We start from the raw sequence: 23,221 nt of genomic DNA, 5'->3' as shown, positions 1-23,221 counted from the left end.
GCCTCCTGGAGTGCCGAGTTTACAGGTGTGAGCCACCACTCCCAGTTAGTTTCTGTCCTTTAATAGGAGTGTTCAGCTGGTTTCTGACTTATTATTTAATAGTAACATTTATTATAAATAATGATGTGGTTGGATTTAGATGTGCCCTTTTACTTCTTTTCTGTTTGTTCCATTTTAATCAAACGCCATATAGCAGCAGTTCTCAAAGTTTGATGATGGGACTTGGCAAAGACATCCTGTGACCCTGAAAGGGTCTGAACTATCCTGTGATCAAGAGTGAAGCGTTATTTCCTTAGGGCCTCTCATTTTCTTCTAAGTGTACAGTGTGTTTTTCTAGAGGGCACATGACATGATACATCACAACAGATTGAGTGCAAAAGCAGATATGAAAATTCAGTTGTTTCTTTTAATCCCAGACATTTTTTTAATTGCATAAATGTAAGACAGTGCTGTTCTCATTTTTTTAATTTTTGAGAATATGGTTATTTTTCTTTAAAAAACTATTACTAACATGTAATGGGTTTTATTATTTTTAATTTTTAATATGGCAAACACTGAAAAACATACCCACATAAAGAAAATTTAGGAGGGGGTCTTCAGTAATTTTTTTTCGTGGTAAAAAGGGATCCTAGACCAAAAAGTTGCGAATCATTATTTTATGATATTTCATTTTGACCCCTCTGTTTTTAGTTATAGCTCTTTATTTTAATTGCTACTCTAGGCTAAGAATTGTAAGCTGCATTCTGAGTTTATCACAACCTGTTCCAAGTTAGTCTTGTCCCACCTGGTGTGAGTTGCTATGTCAAACCCTGTCACCTGGTTCCATTTACTTCCTCCTGTCATTTGTGCTACAGCCACTCTTGATATATTGGCAAGGGTGTGTGTTCGTGTGTGTGTCCGTAACAACAGCATTATTTACAGACCGAAGAAAAAAGTTACTCTTTAACTATGGCCTTTTATGTATGTGGACATTTACTATTGCTGATGATTGTTGTTTTCTGCTGATGCATGTTACCTGCGGTAGGAGCAGATTCCTAATGAGCCTTTTTGTTATTAAGAAGTCATCTGGGCCCTTGCCTTACTAGACTGATGTGGCCATGCACTCTTGGAGCAATACCTGCCACCATGTTTTGTGGCTTTGCCCCCCCCCGCCCCATGCGTGGGGCGATGAATCAATCAGTCAATCTCAATCAGTCTCTCTCTCTCTCTCTCTCTCTCATTCTCTCTCATTCACTTTCTAAATACACTGTATTTTCTAATCTAAAAAAAGAAGAAGTCTTCTGCCAGGCGTGTTGGAGGCTGAAGCAGAAGGATCATTTGAGCCCAGGAGTTTGAGGCCAGCCTGAGCAACGTAGCAAGTTTTCTGTGTGTTTGCAGGGTTATGGATGGGATATGGAAAGCATCTTCAGTTTCCTGGTAATAATGATGGCAATCAGTGGGACAACTTTAGAAACCAACCGCAAGGATCTTGACTCAAAAATATTTTACATCCTTGTTTGTATACTATTTGTGATACGGGCGTAGTGGTGTATACTTTATGCTGACAGTTCTTGGTAGAAGAGTTCGTATTTCTACTTACAGGTTTTCCTGTCTTTGTGTTTATCTAGTGTCACAAAGTTTTTCTTCTTTGTCTTACAGTCTTGGTCCTTTGGTGAGTAAAGTGAAAGAGTACCAAGTAGAGACGATTGTCGACACCCTCTGCACCAACATGCTTTCTGATAAGGAGCAGCTTCGAGACATTTCAAGCATTGGTCTTAAAACAGTAATTGGAGAGCTCCCTCCAGCTTCCAGTGGTAAGCGAGGGCACGTCTCTTCCTGTCTCCTGCCTGACAGAGGTGCTTCTCTTTGCTCCTTTCCCCCCTGGCCAAGGAGGGAGAGGGGTGGCTCTCCTGACAGGTCTTTTCAAGCCTTTCTTACAGTGAGAACAACTGCAGTCTTAAGCCTGGGTTTTGTGTTTGCTTTCTTTTAAATGAGCTCGGCTTTAAGTGAGTGTCATTTTTGTTGGATGTGAGTACCTCCTATGAACGTCAGTTCTGAAGGATGTTTCTACTGCATGTACCGTACTGCAGTCTAGAGCTATGCCAGCCTGTGGGATGAGGGAAAAGGTAACCAGAATCATGAGTTCTGGGTAGTTTTTTGTTTTCTGTGTTGATTTTGCTCTACATCAGAATTTATTATATAAAATTTGACATGGTTCAGACATAGCTGTAAAATAATTCAGTTTACTAGTAGCTTTAATTGCAGCTGAGCCTTTTATAGCCATTTGGAAGTCAAACAGTTTAAAACTGTGGTTAAGAAATTTGTCAGTTAGCTTTTGACCTCTGACAGAAATGTCTAGGTAATACATGTTTTAGAATTGGTCTAGAGTACTTAACAGTTGCTAAAATTAGCAGTATAAAAGTTAAGTTTCATCCACAAATAGGGCAAAATTATCTTCTCTTTTATTTTGAGGAGATTTAAATTGATAATAATGTAGTCTTGATATGTTGTTGCCACTCATTAATAAATCACTCACTGAGCTAGTTGTCATGCTGAATGCCGCATGTGTGTTATTTTAGTTAGTCTGAACATCAGCCACATGGGAGATCTCAATTTCTTCGCCTAGTTTGTAGTTGGGGAACTAAAATTCAGAGAGATTAAGTTAATTCACCCAAAGGTTTGAGTACTTGGTTGGATGAAGATTCAAACCCATTATCTTTTAACCCAAAATGAATGCTTTTTCATGCCAGTTATTTTACCCTTATTAAGTAGTTACTTATTTCAATAAAACATATCACCAACTCTAAAGTATGTTGTTTGTAATTAGCTATATGGGTATTTTCTTCATTTTTTTTCCTCTTATTGAGGCATGTTTGCATTTAGCTATTTTCTGGTTCTCAAGAAATATTTTAGCCATTCAGATTTTTACTTTCATCATTACTTGTTCTTTTTCTTCTCACTTACCAATAGCAACATGACCTACTTTACTGATTTGTGAGTCTTGGTACAACATTCCTGCTTTACGATGAAGTTATAGAATCTTTGGGTTAGATAGGAACTTGTTAGAGGTTGTAGCTATCTGTTAATTTTTTTAAAAGGAAATTGCTGAGCGTTGGAGTTCAGAATGTGTGCTTTTTAATTCACTGAAGTGAACAGGCTGGGTAGGTTGCTAGAAAAGAGGACTCGAGTAGAGAAGCTGGCAGCCTCTCACTGTAGAGACACAGCACACAGCTGCCCCAGGCCCTGCAGCAAGCATTCATGCCAGGGCGTGGACACAGCTAGCAGCGAAATCTGCTGCGTCTGTGTTGTTTTCCCTCATCCCGTACACCTTCTGCCGTTATCTCTGATCCTTGTTTTTGTCTACTACGTTACTTCGCTGAGAAGCAGCCTGTTTTGAAACATATTTTTCTGACATGGGTCTCTGAGTCTCATGATCAAGTGTAGAGTTGTTAAATCTTCAGCATGCTTGCCTTGAAATTATCATTGGTTTCTTATTCATGCAGGCTCTGCATTAGCTGCTAATGTATGTAAAAAGATTACTGGGCGTCTTACCAGTGCAATAGCAAAACAGGAAGATGTCTCCGTACAACTGGAAGCCTTGGATATCATGGCTGATATGTTGAGCAGGTAATGTGCCTGTTATTCACAGTCCTGGTGATATAGATGCTACATCCGCTTGTTTAAAATTTTCTGGTAAATAAAATAAAGCCTGCTCTAAAATTATGCATGTTTAAATGATGGCTGTTTCATAAATGTGTGCAGCAGAGAGGTGAGGGGAGAAATAAGCTAATTATGCTCATGTAATATTGCATAACAGCGTGTGTTTTGTAGTTCTGAAAGGTAACTAATGCAATTTGTGGTTTTACATTTTTCAGTGGAGTTTATGTTTTGTTTTACTCTTGTATTCTTGAGTTCAGTGATCTACTTAGATAAGGAGATGCGGCCATGGGAGTTAGGACTTTCCAGTAAAAAAATGGTGGTGTGGTCTTCAGCATCCGTGTTTATACTGCATGTTTTGGGGAGGGAGGAGCTTGATTTTTATACATCCATTGTTTTTCCCTTGTTTTTGGAAGTCAACTTTTGGAAGAGAGGTAGACCCTAAGCAACTCCTGGGAGAAAGTAACTTGAAGGACCTGTCAGTTTCAGTTTATCCTTGCTTTTCATCGTAATTACAGGTCATCATTATTTGTGTGTGTTATTTGTGGAAAATTTAGTTCGACTTAGAATTAACGAAGTGCTCTCGTGTGCGCGCGCATGCACGCGCATGTGGATTGTGTGTGTGGTGAGAAGATGCGAGGAGATAAGAACACAGATGACCACAAGGCAGAAGAGGACTAAAGACTAGCTGGGAGTGTGGTGTGCTTTGGGGTCTCCAGTGGGACATTCAAGAAAGCGTTCTTAAGAAAAGGGTGGCATTTAAGTTGAGTTGGGAAGGATGGGGTCACCTCGGTAGTTGGGTGTGCCTAGGTGTGGAGGACATAGGCACAAGTAGTTTTCCAGATTCCAGAATGATCGGAAAAGTAGTAGGGAATCGTTTGAGTACATTGGGGCCATTTTGAGGTGGGTGGGGAATTTATGCTTAATTTGGTGAGCAGTGGCTATTCAGACTTTTCTGTCCTGTGTGTGATGTGACCACTGACCTTGGCTATCCTGGCCATGTGTGAGTACTAGTGCCCTGGACTGTGAAGGTGAGGTGATTGGGAAGGAGGTGTTGGATCAGCAGGACCGAGGAAGCTTAGTATATCGATGTATGGAAGAAGAAGTTTTGAATGTTGTAAACCCCCAAAAGCGACAACCAATAGAGAAAATCACTTAGAGAGTTTGGAAAGAGAAACGTGACAAGATTATCATTGTTTTTTAATTTAACGTTTTCTCAAGTTAGCTGGTTGGATATCCTGTAGGGTGGGAGTTTAGGTCCAGATTTCAGGAGTTAGTTTGGGAATATACATCTCAAAGCTGTATTCACTTAGCTCAGGTTTGCAGTGGCATCGACAAAGAAGAAGAATTCAACTTCCTTTTCGTTCTGAGTTTGGATTAGTCTCAACTGAATGTATACTCTGAATATTTGCATTGAAGTCAGAGGCCAGACATTTTGGTAGTGTTCAGACACCTTGAATTCATTTGTTGTTTTCTTTCTTATTTTACTTTAAGGCAAGGAGGACTTCTTGTTAATTTCCATCCTTCAATTCTGACCTGTCTGCTTCCCCAGTTGACCAGCCCTAGACTTGCAGTGAGGAAAAGAACCATTATCGCTCTTGGCCATCTGGTTATGAGCTGTGGAAATATAGTTTTTGTAGATCTTATTGAACATCTGCTGTCAGAGTTGTCCAAAAATGATTCCATGTCAACAACAAGAACCTATATACAGTGTATTGCTGCTATTAGTAGACAAGCTGGTCATAGAATAGGTAAGAATTTTTAAATATTTGGAAGTTTTCTTTAATCTGTAAGAATTGATGCATGTTTTTAAGAGCCAGTTTGCTTTTCTTAGGTGAATACCTTGAGAAGATAATTCCTTTGGTGGTAAAGTTTTGTAATGTTGATGATGATGAATTAAGAGAGTACTGCATTCAAGCCTTTGAATCATTTGTAAGAAGGTATGTTTTTAAGGTCTTTTTTTTTTTAAGTAAACTTTTCCTTAAGGATAGAGTCATAATTAAGGTCTAGGTTAGGTGTGCGAGGAGAAACAGCCTATTGAATTTCAGATGTGTTTAAGTTTCTCATTCAACAGTTACAACCAATACAACATTTGTCGCTAACATCATCTTACTATTATAAAATGTGGTCATCATCTTTATTTTGAAAATGTTTCCTTCTTATTGTTAGGACTTTATGAAATAACTTGGGAAAAGTATGTATAATTATTTTTTGTTTAACCTCTTAAGAGGGAAAGAGATGCCAGTGTAACAACCTAGTCTATCCTGAGAGAGCAGTGGGGTAAATGAATTATCTGTCAGAAGTATAGTGAATTTCAGGTCTGTCATACTCATTTAGCTAGGTCAGTGATTCTCAATTTGGAAACCTTGGTACTGGTGTTTCAGAGTTTGGTAAAATTGTGCATTTGTATGCTATAAGGCAGTATTGGGTGAGTAACAGACTTTTTGCCTTTGGCTAGTAAAGAGCACAGGGTCTTGAGACCTCACTCGTTGTTATTTGCAATTGTCCCTTGCCACTCAGAGGCTTGAGAAGTGGCTTTATGAGCATATCTTGTAAGAAGTTGTGGGATTCATTTCCTGTCATTGAGAAACTCAAATTATTTCTTTTTTTTTATAATATGGCCTGTCCCCTATCATATAGCAAGAAGACCAAGCCTGGCTGAATATGCATGGAATTTCTTTTTTTTTTTTTTTTTTTTAAGTCTATGTCTCACTTGGTCGCCCAGGCTGGAGTGCAGTTCAGTGGCACGCTCACGGCCACTGCAGCCCCAACCTTCTGAGCTCAGACAATCCTTCCACTTTTCAAGTAGCTGGAATCCCCCCAGGTGCGCGCCACCCTGCCCAGCTAATTTTTTGATTTATTGTAGAGATGGGAATCTCGCCAAGTTGCCCAGGCTGGTCTCGAGCCCGCGGGCTTGGGCAGTTCTCTCACCTGGCCTCCCTCTGTGCCCGGCCTGCCCTGGAATTTCTGCAAGTTATCCTAGTTGTTGAAGACGCGCTCATCTAGGGTTGGTCTCTTCGTAACACGTAGAGAAGACTGAGGATATGCTGATTTCTCACTCTGTGGTCCCACATTAACCATAACATTGTCAAAATGTTGGTGGGGACTTCCTCCTAAAATGGACAAAATACATGGCAGTCTGAAAGGTACATCTATTAAAACATGAAGTCCACGAGAGAGAATAGTCAGGGGTCATTGGTGCTGAGTCCTCTGGGAGCTGCTGTAATTGTGTTATTGCTGATAATGAAGCGAAATGTGGCAGGTGGTGACTCCAGGAGAAAAGTGCTGCGGTTGAAGGAGGCCTCTTTTCTGTCTTCAGATGTCCTAAGGAAGTGTATCCTCACGTATCTACCATTATCAATATATGTCTTAAATATCTCACCTATGATCCAAATTACAATTATGATGATGAAGATGAAGATGAGAATGCAATGGATGCTGACGGTGCTGACGACGACGATCAAGGTATTCCCGGCTGGATAAGAGGGATCCACTCAGTGTGGGACAGGCCGTGTTACAGGTGGAGAAGAGTCTTGACTCAGGCTGGGTCTCGTGTGTTTTATTCATTTGTAGTAATGGAAATGGCTGCAGTATTTGACAGTGGCAAATTGATTACATTAGGGGTGCCCATGTGTTGGGCTGCTATACAACACGTTCAAAGTTATGTCTGGGAAAGTGTGTATTCATGCTATTAACAAGATGAGTGCAAAGTTGGTAACAAAAATTTTTACTGTGTCCCAGTCTTTTTAAATAAACAAAAAATTCTCCATATTTATGACTAGTAATATTACTAGTCTTCTCTTGACTGGCAACTATATATTTTTGTTCTTCAGTATTATTCAAATCTTCTACAAAGTGTTTTCGTAAGGAGATAAAGCAAAGTTCTTAAAAAGCTCGAATCTGTAGATGTACATATTCTGGGCAGTGGATTGGAAGCAGTAATGGTTTACATATTTGTGAAAAAATCCTAAATATTGTTTGAGGCCCCATTGAACTTTCATGATAACCTAAACATTTCTGAGGCCCCTGAGATTGTGTCTTCACCTATGATTTATGGTGTTTATGGAAGAAACAGTGTTTCAAGCACGTGGACTGCACACGTGGGGGTTGCTGTGTGTGTGTTGGAAGAAAAAGTAGAGATGCTTAGGTGAATGGGTATGGTGTATGTTTGTGGGTTCTTGTGGTTTTTAAGTTTGGTTCTTTGAGTGTAGGCAGTGGCTTCCCGTGGAGTCTGTCATCTCAGCCATCCTTAACGAACACTGATAGAAACTCTCCCTTGGCCTCTGTCTTCCTCTAGCAGCCACTGCCCGGGTTCTGCCTCTGCGACAGAGCTCCTTGGGAGAATGCTGCTCGGCTCGCTGCTCTCCTCTCGAACCCCCTTCTCCAGTGAGCGTTGGACTCTGCCTGTCATCCTGCTCCATCTCACTCAGTAGCTATCTCTCCTCCGCTTCTGGAATGCCACACGAGGCCTGGTCTCGGTCCTGTTGTTGTGGTGACTCATCCGTCCTGCATGCTGGCTCTTCCTCATCACCCTTCTCGCTGAACTCAGACTTTCCCGAGGCTTGGCCCTTGGCCTTATCCATTGACTCTTGACTTTCTTGTTGGTCTTGGTGGGTCTCCTGGCTTTACTATCAGTGTGCTGACTGCCCAGACCTTGCCTGTACTACAGATCCCTCCTGTGAATTCAGGCTCATATGCAGCTGCTTTGTTGATACTGTTGTTACGTGGACGTCAGTAACGTCTTCTTTTCTCTTTTTCACCTCCATTCTTCGTAGTTTCTCAGACCAAAAGCCTTGGGGTCATACCTGATTCCTCCATCTCAGAACTTTTCCCTCCCTTGCCATGCACTGATCTCCTTTTTTCAGCGTTCGTTTTCTTTATCACACTTAATCACTTTCTGACAAACTGTAACTAACTGTCTCCCACCTGCTAGGACAAGAGCTTCATGAGGGCTAGACATTTTGATTTTTTGACTGACTGCTTTTTTACAGGACATAGGACAGTGCTTGGACACAAAACAGGTACTCAGAAACTGTGATGTATTAATAAGGGGCGATGTTAGCTGGTATTATAACATGAAAATCCTTTGAGGAAAGCCATCGCAGTACAGGCCCCAGGTTTGGGGTGTTGGTTTTGAGTGTGCTCAACAGCAAGCCAAGTACTTCCACGTGCTGTCACGGATGCATTGAACACCAAAATTGCTGTTAGATAATGTTAGACCCTTGTGAGAAGTGCTGATATTTTCCACCTTACTGTTTATATTAGAAGGAAATACTTTTCAGGGATTTTATACGTACACAAGTGTGAGATGTACCTCTTGAAGCTTATGCTTGGAATGTATAAAGTTTAGCGTCAGGAGTTTGGAGAAGATGGTCTTTTGTCAAGTGGGCAGCATTTTCTTGTTATAATTAAGAAAATATGGTTTTCTTAAAGTACATTAAGACACAAGCGTGAAAGGTTGGGAACATACATGCTGGTTCCTTATAGCCTGTCAGCAAGTTGAGTGAAAAGCCTTGTGGTCGCAAAGCTGATGGCAGCACTCTTTCTCACTGAAGAACACGAGCTCAGTAGCATGTCCTTGAGATTCGTAGCCGTTCTTTCCATCACGTCATCTGTAGCCACAAATCCATTTCACAGTTTATCCCCTAAACTCCCTGATTGCTTGATATACCTGTAGGGTTAAGTAGTCCTTTGAATTTTCTTTGAAGACTGGAAATATGTCACTTTACAAATATCTACATTACAAAGAGGTTTAATCTGTTAACTAATGATTTATTTTTATTTTTTATTTTTATTTTTTTTTTTGAGTTGGAATCTTACTCTGTCACCTAGACTGGAGTGCAGTGGCACGCTCCTGGCCCCCGCAGCCTCGACCTGCTGGGCTCCGGCGATCCTTCCTCCTCAACCTTCCAAGTAGCTGGAACTGTGGGCGCGCACTACCACACCTGGCTAATTTTTGATTTATTGTAGAGATGAGCTCTTGCCAAATTGCCTGGGTGGGTCTCGAACCTGCGGGCTCAGGCAGTCCACTCACCTCGGCCTCCCAAAGTGCTGGGATTGCTAGTTAATGATTTTAAAGTGTTATAAATAAGGAACAGTTCATTACTCACAATGATTGAGAAAATACTTAACAAATTAAAGTCACAATGATGATGATTGTTTTAAAGTTAATTCATGTGCAAATGTCTGTAAGTGACGAGCTCTGCATCACTTAGGTTTAAGTTGCCCAAACCTTTCTCATTGCCATGGCCTAAGTGGTAGTGAAAAGTTGGATGAACTGTCTTGATTAAGATGTTAATTCACTGTCTGTAATAAATGATGGGATGAAGAGCCTGTTGACATGAAAACTTCCCCCTTAGGTAGCGATGATGAATACAGTGACGATGATGACATGAGCTGGAAAGTGAGACGCGCAGCTGCCAAGTGCTTGGACGCTGTGGTTAGCACCAGGCATGAGATGCTTCCAGAATTCTACAAGACCGTCTCTCCTGCACTGATATCCCGATTTAAAGAGCGCGAAGAGAATGTCAAGGCAGATGTCTTTCACGCATACCTTTCTCTTTTGAAGCAAACTCGTCCTGTGCAGAGTTGGCTGTGTGACCCTGATGCCATGGAGCAGGGAGAGACGCCTTTGACGATGCTGCAGAGCCAGGTGGGTGTCAAAGCTCGGGCAGGCACGTGGCACTGTAGAAATGTGGTTGTCACATGGAAGTGCAAGTCGTGGACTGTCTTCGGGGAAGCAGAGGGTTCAGGGATAGGTTTGTATAGCAGTGAATGCATGTTCATAGTATGTCACTTACAAAGTGTTTATTCTCATAGAAGTGGTCTTGATTTTACTTGATGAACAGCAAGAAAATACTGCTGAGATGCAGTAATCTTTACCTTTGATTTCAATGAAGACATCTTAGAGCTGTGGAGTCAGACAGGTTCTGTTCACATAGCCAGCTTCCCTGCTGATATGGCTGTGTGATCTTGGACAAGCTGTTTCGTTATTCTAGTATGTCTCACTTTCCTCACTTGTTGCAAGGGTTGACTTAGAAATCCTTGCAGGGTAGTGAGAGAGGAGGTGATCCCTGTCGAGTGCTCAGTGTGTGCCTGCAGCCTAGTGAGTGTCTGGTAGGTGCCTGCTCTCACTTGTGAAGTCTGTGGTTATCACTTGAGTCCCTTAATGCTAGAGCCAGTCACTCCCATTGATCGGATGTTTAGTATGTGCCAGGCATTGTCCTATCTTATGTAGTGCCTTAGAGCAGCTCTGGGGGGCTGGGGGGGCAGGTGATTCCTAGGTCCATTTTTATAGATGACAAGACAGGTCTGGAAAGGGATTAAGCCATGGGAGGGGCCACACATACCGGACCTGTATTATTTTCAAGGAGTGCCGATAAGTACATTTGTGCCAGACTGCCTTGTGAAGGTGGCCTTTGGAGATGGGAGTGTGGTAGGAAGTGAGCTAGAGTGTGGGGAGGCTGTGAGCACCGCAGCACGTGTGGAGTTGCCCGCAATTCTGATAGTGCTGTGGGAAGTCAGGTAGAGGATTGTTGAGGCCCTAGTTCTCAGGTAATTGTGCAGTTACGATATGTCTGTGTGGTTTTGCTGGGATCTTACTTTGTTTTTGCTTTTAATCTTTGCTACTGAGGGATTTTAGAAGCTCCATCTATAGTTTGGCTGTGTAAGGTTTGTCACAAAACTTTTAAAGTTTTTCTGACTAGCAGACACTAGGAAGTTAAGAGTGGGCGTCTTAGAATGTTGCCTCTGCTCCTTGTAGCTACGTTTGAATTTAGGTTGATTCCTTATAACAGCAAACTGAAAGCAGAAAAAAAAGACATGTTTGATGGTTGTTTCTCCCTAATTTGTCTTATTTCCTTTGATGCTCATCTGTTCTACTTTCATTTAAAATACCGTTTATAAATTGCACTCCTCAGTTTTTGGTTGAACACGTTTTATTATTTGGTTAATTTCTTTATAGTTGTGTGCATTTCATAGTTAAAAATTAATCAAGATGTGTTGCTCTCCAGAAAGCTGAATGGTATCTTTTCTCTAATTTCTCATCAAGCAAATAGTTTTAAGAGAACATGTATAATACATGGAACAAGCTTTGTATCTGGCAGTCTCATCAGTGTTAGTAATAGCAGTCAGCCATAGCTGCGTGAGAAATTCTTCCCTTTCTTCATAACTCATGTGATGTGTACTGAGGAGATACCAGTGACTGAGCCAGCTAAGAGTATGTAATAATTGCAGGTTCCCAACATCGTTAAAGCTCTGCACAAACAGATGAAAGAAAAAAGCGTGAAGACTCGACAGTGTTGTTTTAACATGTTAACTGAACTGGTAAACGTGTTACCTGGAGCCCTGACGCAGCACATTCCTGTACTTGTACCAGGTATGAAGGAAGCAGTAACTCTCTTGGGACTTATTGAGCCTTAGATAAGCTTAAATAACTGTTTCCTTTAAAAGGGTAATTTGTGACAACTTAATCTGCACATAGAACTAACTTTTTAATCTCATCATCTTGAGTGCCTGAAATTATAAATTTGCAAGCAAAGAGTTGAAGATCTTACCCTAAAGACTTTGGTTTTAATATTTATTTATTTATTTATTGAGTTGGAGTCTCACTCTGTTGCCCAGGCTGGAATGCAGTGGCACACTCACGGCCACCACAGCGTCGACCTGGCAATCCTTCCGCCTCAGCCTTCCAAGTAGCCAGAACTACAGGCACACGTTACCATGCCCAGCTCATTTTTAATTTATTGTAGAGATGCGGTCTCGCCAAATTCCCTGGGCTGGTCTCGAACCTACAGATTCAGGCTGAGCCACCGAGCCCAACCTGGTTTTAATATTTATTATAGATTGTAAAGTTTCTACTACTTTAGAGATAATGTGATGAAGTGGGATCTCTAGCAGTCTTTTGGGTTTGATATTTAAATTTTTCTGCCTTCGCCAGCAGGCACTTTGGGAAGCCGAGGAGGGAGGATTGCCTGAGCCCACAGGTTCAGGACCAGACTGGGCAACTTGGTGAGACCTTATCTCTACAATAAATCAAAAAATTACCTGGGCATGGTGGTGTGCGCCTGTCATCCCAGCAACTTTGAACTCTGAGTTCAGCAGGTCAAGGCTGTGGTGGCCATGAATGTGCCACTGCACTCCAGCCTGGGCAACAGAGTGAGACTCCAGCTCACACAAAAAAAGAGAGTTTCAGCCTTAAACTACACAGCACTGACTGACTTTTGTGTTGCTTTTTAGGAATTATTTTCTCACTGAATGATAAATCGAGCTCCTCGAACCTGAAGATTGATGCCCTCTCTTGTCTCTATGTGATCCTTTGTAACCACTCTCCTCAGGCCTTCCACCCTCACGTCCAGGCCCTGGTTCCTCCCGTGGTGGCCTGTGTCGGAGACCCCTTTTACAAGATTACGTCGGAAGCTCTCCTTGTGACTCAGCAGCTCGTCAAGGTGATTCGCCCTTTGGATCAGCCTTCCTCATTTGATGCAACTCCTTACATCAAGGATCTCTTTACCTGCACCATCAAGAGATTAAAAGCAGCTGACATTGACCAGGAAGTCAAGGAAAGGGCTATTTCCTGCATGGGACAGATTATTTGCAGCCTTGGAGACAACTTGGGCTCTGATTTGCCTAATACGCTTCAGATTTTCTTGGAGAGACTAAAGAATGAAATCACCCGGCTAACGACGGTGAAGGCGTTGACGCTGATTGCTGGGTCACCTCTGAAGATAGACTTGAGACCTGTCCTGGGAGAAGGGGTTCCCATCCTGGCTTCGTTCCTCCGAAAAAACCAGCGAGCTCTGAAACTGGGCACCCTCTCTGCCCTGGATATCCTCATAAAGAACTACAGTGACAGCTTGACAGCCGCCATGATCGACGCGGTTCTGGATGAGCTCCCGCCACTCATCAGTGAGAGCGACATGCATGTCTCCCAGATGGCCATCAGCTTCCTCACCACCCTGGCGAAGGTGTATCCCTCCTCCCTCTCAAAGATAAGTGGATCCATTCTCAACGAGCTGATCGGACTCGTGCGGTCACCCTTATTGCAGGGGGGTGCCCTCAGTGCCATGCTGGACTTCTTCCAAGCCCTGGTCGTCACAGGAACAAACAGTCTCGGGTACATGGACTTGCTGCGCATGCTGACTGGCCCGGTCTACTCACAGAGCACAGCCCTCACTCATAAGCAGTCTTACTACTCCATTGCCAAGTGCGTGGCGGCACTCACTCGAGCATGCCCCAAGGAGGGCCCCGCTGTGGTAGGTCAGTTTATTCAAGATGTCAAGAACTCGAGGTCCACAGATTCTATTCGTCTCTTAGCTCTGCTTTCTCTTGGAGAAGTTGGGCACCATATTGACTTAAGTGGGCAGTTGGAACTCAAATCTGTGATCTTGGAAGCCTTCTCATCTCCTAGTGAAGAAGTGAAGTCAGCTGCATCCTATGCGTTAGGCAGCATTAGCGTAGGCAACCTTCCGGAGTATCTGCCGTTCGTCCTGCAAGAGATAACCAGTCAGCCCAAAAGGCAGTATCTTCTGCTTCACTCCTTGAAGGAAATTATTAGCTCTGCATCAGTGTTGGGCCTTAAACCGTATGTTGAAAACATCTGGGCCTTATTACTAAAGCACTGTGAGTGTGCAGAAGAAGGAACCAGAAATGTTGTTGCTGAATGTCTGGGAAAACTCACTCTAATTGATCCAGAAACTCTTCTCCCAAGGCTTAAGGGATACTTGATATCGGGTGGGTATCTGGATTTTTCTTACTAAAAAAATTTTTTGAACAGTTGGTTGCCTTGAAAGATGCTTGATGAGGAAGTTAAGCCCTGTCTTTTCTTGCATGTATTCGCTAAATATGATGAAAGCATACGGTCTTTTGTCATAATATGGTGCTAAATTCAAGTAATATTTTGTTTTAAAGGATAGGGTTAATTAGATAATGGTGAAATCAATCTGTTCTAGTTCCTCGTGATGGCTGCATTTTTAGCGTTGCCATTTTGTCTTAAGATGTGCAAAAGACAAATATTTTTTGACTTAATATAATCTGAAGAGCTTGCTAGTAGTAATTCTACCACTAAAATTGGTTGAAAGTACTTTGTTCAAATGGAAGCACCTAGAAGAGCTCAGATTTACCAGTGTCACTCCCATTAGACAGTCAGAAGGTATAGTGGTCAGTCAGTCTTAGAAATTGCTTTCTTTTTTAATAAAAATTAAAAACGTTATAAGCTATTTATGGACGTAACCAGTTCCCCTTTGTGAGGGCAGTCTCCTCCACTGCTGCATCAGGTCCCTCCTTCCAGAAGCTGCTTCTTTTTAAATCTCATGGGTGTCATGTTTTATAAGGTAAGTAAACCTTGTTCCTTTAGAATCACAAGTGCAATAAGAAATACCCTTCCTGGCCAAAGAGAATTGTAAGGAAATGAAGACCCTGGTGTTACCTGCAGTGGTTTGAAATGCGAAATGCTGTCCATGGGTTTCAGTAGACTGCGTACCAACAGGTGTGCGATTTATTTTTTATTAGGCTCTTCCTATGCCCGGAGCTCAGTGGTTACAGCTGTGAAGTTCACAATTTCTGACCACCCACAGCCTATTGACCCACTGTTAAAGAACTGCATAGGTAAGTGGAAACCAAGGCAAACGTACTGATGAATGATTTTTGGGAATTAGAATAATTGTCAACCGAAATTTCAGTAACCGAAAAGTTCACCGAGGAATTGAAATGCTCATAAAATAATTGCTTCATTAAAAAGAGAATTGATCATGTATGATCTTTTGCAGACTGTAGCAGATTGTATTTGCTTGTGTTGTCATTCCTTGGTTTGTCATTTACCAGATGATTTTGCAAACAATGGAGATTTTTAAATATATCAGCTTATCTTTAGAGTCCACTACATATTTGATAATCCTATGTTTGAGATGATCTAAGATAGCATTAATGGATAAAGCAAATGTACCAGATGAACCTTTCCAGCCGGAAGCTTCCTCCCAGGTGTAAATGAGGCTCACTGGAGCTGTCAGGGCCCCTGTTTTCTCTTGTTGTTTGTAGTCATCCAGCTCCCAAGGGGGTATGTGGAGACTTCCACGTGGAAGGTGAAAACCGCTTAGAATATCCACGCTCAAGTTGGGTAGGGCTAATTCCCAGAAGAACTAAGAGGAGACACCCGAGAAAAGCTAGGGTCCTCTAGTTCTGGGAAGATAAGAATTCGCTTTGGGGATTCCCTGTGCTTTATTGCTTTCATCATTGGTTTTCCTAGAGCTGGCGGTAGTAGCTAAAAACCCTCAGAACTCAGTTTGGGACTTTTTTGAGGACAGGAGATGAGAGAGAGCAGCAGAGAGGGATGAGGAATTTGGCAGAGACACCTCATGGCGTGGTGCCATTCTTCAGTGTGCCAGAAAGGAGAAAGGCACAGTTGAACATTTGATCTGTATAACGGGACTGCCAGTTGAGAGTGGGGCAGACCCTGGCACACATGGGCGCTACGACTAGGACCTGGACAACACCTAGATCTGTTCCTCTGGCTTTTTGCTTTGATATATTCACTCACATTCTGGTTTTATGTGAGATCAGACAGAAGCAGAAGCCAGTGCAGCGTCTCTGGGAACATCATTCTGGGTTGACAGCAGCCCCCGAGTGTGCATTGTTGGTCCACATTCAGTATTTGGGACTGTTTGAACGTCAGAACCACCTAGGAATCTTTTTAAAATGGACATTCCAGGCCGGGTACGGCATAGTGGCTCACGCCTATAATCCCAGCACTTTAGGAGGCCGAGGTAAGATTGCCTGAGCCCACAGGTTCAAGACCAGCCTGGGCAACTTGGTGAGACTTCATTTCTACAATAAATCAAAAAATTAGCCAGGCATAGTGGCACGTGCCTGTAGTTCCAGCTAGTTGAAGGCTGAAGCGGAAGGGATCACCTGAGCCCAGCGGGTTGAGGTTTCGGTGGCCGTGAGCATGCTACTGCACTCCAGCCTGGGCAACAGAGTGAGACACCAACTCAAAAAAAAAAAAAAAGTGGAGATTCCTAGACCATGGAGCTAAGGACCAGTGATCCTACTCTGTGACCCCGTTGTATCTGTGATAGCAGCAGTATTCAAGATGCGTCACTGAAAGCACACACGCCTCTTTTAGATGTTCTTCTAGTATCACCCATTTAGTAATTCTGTGCAAACAAAAGGTTGGGGAGGATTTGTTTGGTATATTTGTGTTGCCTTGGAAACTTTTTTTTTTGTATTCAGTGCTGCAACATTCCTGGGAATCAACATCGAGTCGACTGGTTGACAGTGTCTGAAGTCTCTCTTGCCACCTGTGTCTTCCAGTTCTTTTTTTTCCACGTTGGCAGTTGAGTCTTTTGTCACCTCTCCTTCATTTCCTGTGTATTCTGAAAGATTGCTGGTGATAGAGTTGAGATAGTAGAACGACGAGTGAGACCTACACGCGGATCCCTAGTGTGTGCCAGCTAGAGTATTCAGCAACATACGCGCTGTTCATTCTGCTCAGCAGCCATCAGAGGTTGATGATTCTCATTTTACTGACGGAGAAACTGAGGCTCCTGCACACAATAACTTGCCCTAAATCATACATTTAGCAAGTGTGAAATGGTTCGAGCTGTCTGTGGGACGCCAGAGGTCTTTCACATTGTGGTTTCTTTCCCCACATTTGCAAGAGTTAAGCAGACCGAAATCTGTCAGTGAAGTAGCTGGGTGCCCTTTTTGTCTTTGGTCCTGTGTTGGGCTGTAGTTTCTTCCTTTGATATTTTTTGCTGATTTCGTGTATTTCTTATTGAAGGTAGAAATAGGGCTTTGGAGGCATGTTTCTCTTTGTCATTTGTTGACTGGGCTTCCATTTTTATTAAGGCATGGGTCCATGCCCACCTGCTTTTTCTGTTGTTGCTTTTAGAGAACTTTGTGGAGAATCATTCAGTGATGGGTCTTTCTGGCTGCAGGCTCTGTTGCTTCTCTGTGCAATCCACCTCCTTATAAAGTATCTATAAAAGTAATATTGGAGAGCTCTATGGACTCATCTTCCATGCTGTCTGCATTGTAGATGCTGAGGGTGGGTTATCAATTGAAAATCTACTCACCTTCAGAAATGTTAGTTGCTGCCCAAAAAAAAAAATTATGGTTCATTTGGTATTTCATTAAGTACTTCCACATCCTTCATTGAAGAAATAACTATGACACCAACAATAACAAATGATGTCAATTTAGGAGAAGAGATAATGTGTATCACATATTGAGCTTACCATTATGTCTGGTGTTTGTTTTTTGGGTTTTTTTTTTTTTTTTTTTACAATTTCTCAGGTGATTTCCTAAAGACTTTGGAAGACCCAGATTTGAATGTTAGAAGAGTAGCCTTGGTCACGTTCAACTCCGCAGCACATAACAAGCCATCGTTGATACGGGATCTGCTGGATACTGTTCTGCCACATCTTTACAATGAAACCAAAGTCAGAAAAGAGCTTATAAGAGAGGTAAGTTAGTTAGATGACACTGTTTACCGAAGCTTGTCCCGGTCTTTGAAGTAGAGTGTATCCACACCTTTTTTTTTGTCTTAACAGGTAGAAATGGGTCCATTTAAACATACGGTTGATGACGGTCTGGATATTAGAAAGGCAGCTTTTGAGTGTATGTACACACTTCTAGACAGTTGTCTTGATAGGCTAGATATCTTCGAATTTCTAAATCATGTTGAAGATGGTTTGAAGGACCATTATGATATTAAGGTAAGATGCTTATGCCTGTTGATACAATGTTTTAGAAGAAGACTTGCTGTAGCAACTGTTGCCTTTGTGATTTACCTAATGTGTGGAAGCGAGAAACCTCAGGTTGTCAGGATTTGGGCAAGAGTGCTGTCAACTATAATATGCAAAAGTCATAGGTAGTGTAGCATTAGTTGACATGGAGGAGAGATCCAGACTGCCTTTTATCGAAAGAGAAAGCAGAAGTGAATGAAAAATTCCCAAGAAGTGCTCTGTGCAGACCCGTGTGGTGAGTAGCCCATACATCCTTCCCCTCAGGAGTCCAGAAAGACTCAGGTCTGTGATCTCTTGGGGCTGCATTGAGCTGTAGCTCCTACCTGGACAGGGTGTCCTTAGTTTCCCAGCAGTGTCTTGATTGATTCTCTTAGGCTACCGCTGGGACCAGTCTGGATGATAACTGTAGTATCCACCACACTGAGGAATTTTTGTTTTTTGATCTAATATACAGTGTTTAATATCAAGAATTTTGTGAGAGCATAACATGGAAGAACTGTTTCCAGATGCACAGAGCAGTCTTTGAGGAAGCAACTAGAGAGAAATCATACCGTCCTGAGACCTGGAGCGTGAATTTTGCTTATGACTGTTGTTTGTTTTCCTGTCTGCTCATCTTCACTCTCAGTGTGCACAATAAAAGGGTGATTGAAGAATTCACAAATACATTGTGTCTTTTTCATGGATGCTTCCCTTTGGGGCTTTTGGCCAAGTAGGGCAGAAGGCAGCTGAGCAAGTGACTCAGCTGAGCTTCTGGAGCGCCAGCTCTGTTGCCATGTGCAGTAGTGGCCTGAGCCTCTCAGGGCAGTGAAGAGAGACCCCAGAAGCCACGGGGTATTCTTATAATTCTAGGAGCTCGTGGTCCATGAGAAAAAGGATTTGGGGATATCAGGTTGTATGTGGCTCATTCTGAATAGCTGGTCTTTTGGTGGGAGGGCGAAATCTGTTGGCTCAGCCTGTAGTCCTGCGCCTTGGGAGGCTGAGGTGAGTGGATTGCTTGAGCCCGCGGGTTCGAGACCCACCTGGGCAACTTGGCGAGACCTCATCTCTACAATAAATCAAAAATCAGCCGGACGTGGTAGCACGCGCCCGTAGTTCCAGCTACTTGGAAGGCTGAGGCGGAAGGATCGCCGGAACCCAGCAGGTCGAGGCTGCGGTGGCCGGGAGTGGCCACTGCACTCCAGTCTGGGCGACAGAGTGAGACTCCATCTCAAAAAAAAAAAAAAAGAGTGAAACTGTTACAAAGCTTGTCTTCCACTTTGATAATTTTCTAGTTCAGGGATTTTCAATTCTAGTGCACATGGGGTTTTTAAAGAATACTGACTCTGGCTCTGTCCTGATAGGTTCAGTAAAACTGTCTGAGAATGGGTCTGAAGAAGGGGTATGTTTCTCAAGTTCTCCGGGTGGTTCTGATGTGTAGCCGAGATTGAAACCACTTTTCTAGTTTTGTATTCAGGACCACATTACAAACAAAGTCTCGCCATTAACTCAGATAAGGTTTGAAGCATGTCTGTGACTCTGAATGGCAGGTCACACTAAAATGAAGCTTCCTTTTAAAAGACTTGTCTGAATTTAGAATTTTGCTTTTAAAGAATAATGTCACGGCTAAATTTTGTCTTTTTGAATTCCAAATAGATGCTGACATTTTTAATGTTGGTGAGACTGTCCACCCTTTGTCCAAGTGCAGTACTGCAGAGGTTGGACCGACTTGTTGAACCATTGCGTGCCACCTGTACCACCAAGGTAAGAATTGCCAAGTGCGACTGAGGTCGGCCTTAGCGTGATTGGAATCCCTGTCCAATCCCTTTCTCCGGTTTTCCAGGTTTAGTTAAGCTGGCACCATATGTAGCAATTGGTTTAAAAAGTTAGCTTGTCGAAAGTGGCTGTTTTATAAAACTCGGCACTACTGTGAAATGCTATTCTTAACAGTTTTTGTTTATTGCTCTCACAACATGATAGATGTTTTGAAACACTGGCATGGGATAAAATGAGATGGGGCCACACAAGAAGAAGTGTTTTAAGTCTGGTCAAAGGAGCAGTCGTCGAGATGTTCTTTATGAGGTGTTTGAGGAATGGTGAATCGGTAGGGTTGCTGGAGGAGTCATTTCTTGGTGGGGATGTGCCAAGCAGATGAGACTCGGGTCCTTCTCTATCCGTTTCAACCATATGGGCCTGGATTTTCTGTTTTTATGACAGAGCTTTGTGTGACATATTCCTTTAAAAGACAAGGAGACAGCGACTGCTAAAAAAAAAAATATATATATATATGTAGACAGCTGTGCTTAGAATATAATATGCCTTATAGACTCATGAGAGAGTAGCTCTGCTTTATTTACCAGGAAATCCTGTGTTCATTGTGTTCATGTAAGAGCTTGCTTCTAGCGTGTAATCTGTGTCCCTCATTACAGGTGAAGGCAAACTCTGTCAAGCAGGAGTTTGAAAAGCAGGACGAATTAAAGCGCTCCGCCATGAGAGCTGTGGCGGCCCTGCTCACCATTCCAGAGGCAGAGAAGAGCCCGCTGATGAGTGAATTCCAGTCTCAGATCAGTTCCAACCCTGAGCTGGCCGCCATCTTTGAGAGTATCCAGAAGGATTCGTCGTCCACTAACTTGGAATCCATGGACACTAGTTAGATGCTTGTTCAGTCGGGGACCATTGCGTGTGACCATACGATGCACTGAATTGACAGGTTAACGATCGTAAGACATGGAAAGAGAAGTGTCTAAAAGCTCCAAAATATTCCACTTTTTTCCTTCATGGAGACAGTCTGTTCGGCTTTCTTCCTTTGTTGTTTTGTAGCATTTATTTCAGAAATGTGTATTCCCATAATCCAGAGGTTGTGAAACCACTAATGTTCTAGTGGTTAGGGCAACATTTTAAATGGAAACTGAAAGTTAGGATTCATGGAGTGTGGAGAAAGGGTCCAGTATCTATTTTACCCTGTAATGTTTAGGATTAAAATGTTAAAATTTTGTGACCATGAATTTCTTTCTTTTACAAAATTTTCTCATTTAAAAATCAAAAATTCTTAAGACAAAAACCATGTTTATTTTTCTTGTTTAACTTTTTGTTTCAGCAACATAAATTGATTTTTAGCTGGCAGAGAAGAATATCCATAGAAGATCTGTTACATGTTAGAGGATTTGGAAGTTTAGAAAGAGATAATAAGGTGTCATTTTTAAAGTCTGGGGGTGAACAATAATATCCCTGTTGCGCACACTAATTTTGCATGAGCAAGTTTACAAAATATGTATTGTCTGTAAAGCAGCATGTGCAGATTATTCATAATACAGAAGTTAAAATTAAGTATCACTAGTGCAATTTTCAGATATTTATTTTTGCACAGAAAACACATATCTGGAGAGAGAGAGGGGAGTAAATTTTCAAAACTTCGGTTTTCTTAATGCCAGTGTGAATTTGCAGATGTTTCAGCAAATCAAGTCACATAACAATTTGCCACTTTTTTCTAGTATAAATTTTCTTACACATTTAAGGTTTGAATATTTAAGTAATCAGTTTTTCTCAGTTACCAGCTTGTGTGCGTGTGTTTCCACTTAGAACTCTTAAAGCCCGATTTTTCTTTCATTTCCTTTGGATGTCTCCATTCCTTATCAAAGGGTACAAGTACTGTGTATGCTTTTGAATTTTAGTTTTAGGAAAAGTCGAAGCCGCTGTCACGGGTGTGTTAGCTGATGATTGTTTTCTTTTAGTTGAGCTTGATTTGTCCCCGCCTCTTGTAGAGCTAATTTACATACTGCATTTGGTGTTAACCATTTTTCCTGTTTAGGGGGTCTCTGCTGGGGGAGCAAAGCTTTTGCAGTACCTTTCATTGTAGTCCAACGTTTATTCCACATGCCCTTCAGTGAACTCATTTCACGCTGTAGCCTCTTCCTTCAAATTTGTGGTGCTCCTGTAACAGTAAGAACTAACTTCTGAATAAAAGACATCTCCTAAGGCTGTGCAAATATAGTTTACATGTATTGAAGGAGGCAGTTGTTAAAGGAGTGGCCATTTTTAAGCAATCAGATATTTGAAAACTGCACCCTTTATTTTTGAAACTGTGAATTAGAAACACTTTTCCTGCTGTATCACTTACCTGCTTTAACATCCAGTGCAGTGATTTTAATGGATAACATCCTGGGGTTGTTGGAGTAACAGCTTGATTTCAGGTGTTCAGATGAAATGCAGAAGACGTCGCAGCCAGTACAGACTCGGACTGGACATTGACACGGAACGTTACATAAAGTTAGTGCCATCTCAGAATGTGGCAGGTGATCGATCATCTTCTACCGTGATTTGCATAAAACTGTAATAGAACTTTATTTTGAGATGTTAGTGTATTATGTACTATGCATTACCGTGGTATAGATGTCGTGGATATATTTAAGTATTTGGTTACATGGTTTCACAATAAACTACAATACTGCAGGCTCTAGGACTGGACTGAATAGGAGACTGACATGCATATGTTGTGTGAGTGTCTTGGTCAATTGCCTAAAGTTAAAGCCAATACCTCTCTCGTGCTGGGTTTTTCTTTAGCTTGTTTGTATTTAACTTCCAGGGTGCATGTTTTGTTTTGCTTTTCTGAGTCTTGCAAGCCAGTTCACTTTTTAACAGAATAATAGAAATTCTTTCCATGCTAAAGAAGTAGATACCAGTACTGCTTTCATATGGCTTTCGTATTTGTATGCCTCTATATACACATACATAACAAAATTAGCAGCAGAGGGGTACCAAGTTCTGAAAGCTGAGTCGTGCGAATTACCTCCACGCTCCTTGTGCTGACGTGGTCCAGATGCTAGGACGGAGGGGCGGGGTGTCCAGACACAGCCATCACCCCTGAGCAT

The 23,221-nt window shown here is 42.1% G+C and overlaps 1 protein-coding gene across 1 annotated transcript in view; it reads left to right on the top strand.

Moving 5' to 3' along the window:
• CAND1 (cullin associated and neddylation dissociated 1) overlaps positions 1-22,839 on the top strand; it is a 31,027-nt gene extending 8,188 nt beyond the window's left edge. Inside the window, exons 3-15 of the mRNA XM_008048047.2 lie at positions 1,639-1,793; positions 3,483-3,606; positions 5,131-5,387; positions 5,471-5,576; positions 6,956-7,101; positions 9,996-10,288; positions 11,872-12,013; positions 12,874-14,367; positions 15,145-15,240; positions 17,926-18,095; positions 18,183-18,347; positions 20,010-20,117; positions 20,783-22,839. Of these exons, the coding sequence (XP_008046238.1) occupies positions 1,639-1,793; positions 3,483-3,606; positions 5,131-5,387; positions 5,471-5,576; positions 6,956-7,101; positions 9,996-10,288; positions 11,872-12,013; positions 12,874-14,367; positions 15,145-15,240; positions 17,926-18,095; positions 18,183-18,347; positions 20,010-20,117; positions 20,783-21,007 (3,481 nt within the window). The 3' untranslated portion in view covers positions 21,008-22,839. The remainder of the gene's footprint in view (positions 1-1,638; positions 1,794-3,482; positions 3,607-5,130; positions 5,388-5,470; positions 5,577-6,955; positions 7,102-9,995; positions 10,289-11,871; positions 12,014-12,873; positions 14,368-15,144; positions 15,241-17,925; positions 18,096-18,182; positions 18,348-20,009; positions 20,118-20,782) is intronic.
• Positions 22,840-23,221: the final 382 nt, after the last annotated feature.

Source organism: Carlito syrichta, unplaced genomic scaffold (genome assembly GCF_000164805.1).
Source record: "Carlito syrichta isolate Samal-C Ts95f unplaced genomic scaffold, Tarsius_syrichta-2.0.1 Scaffold120475, whole genome shotgun sequence".
Classification (NCBI taxonomy): Eukaryota; Metazoa; Chordata; class Mammalia; order Primates; family Tarsiidae; genus Carlito; species Carlito syrichta.
Note: the sequence above shows the minus strand (reverse complement) of the source record. Positions and strands in the feature narration are given on the sequence as shown.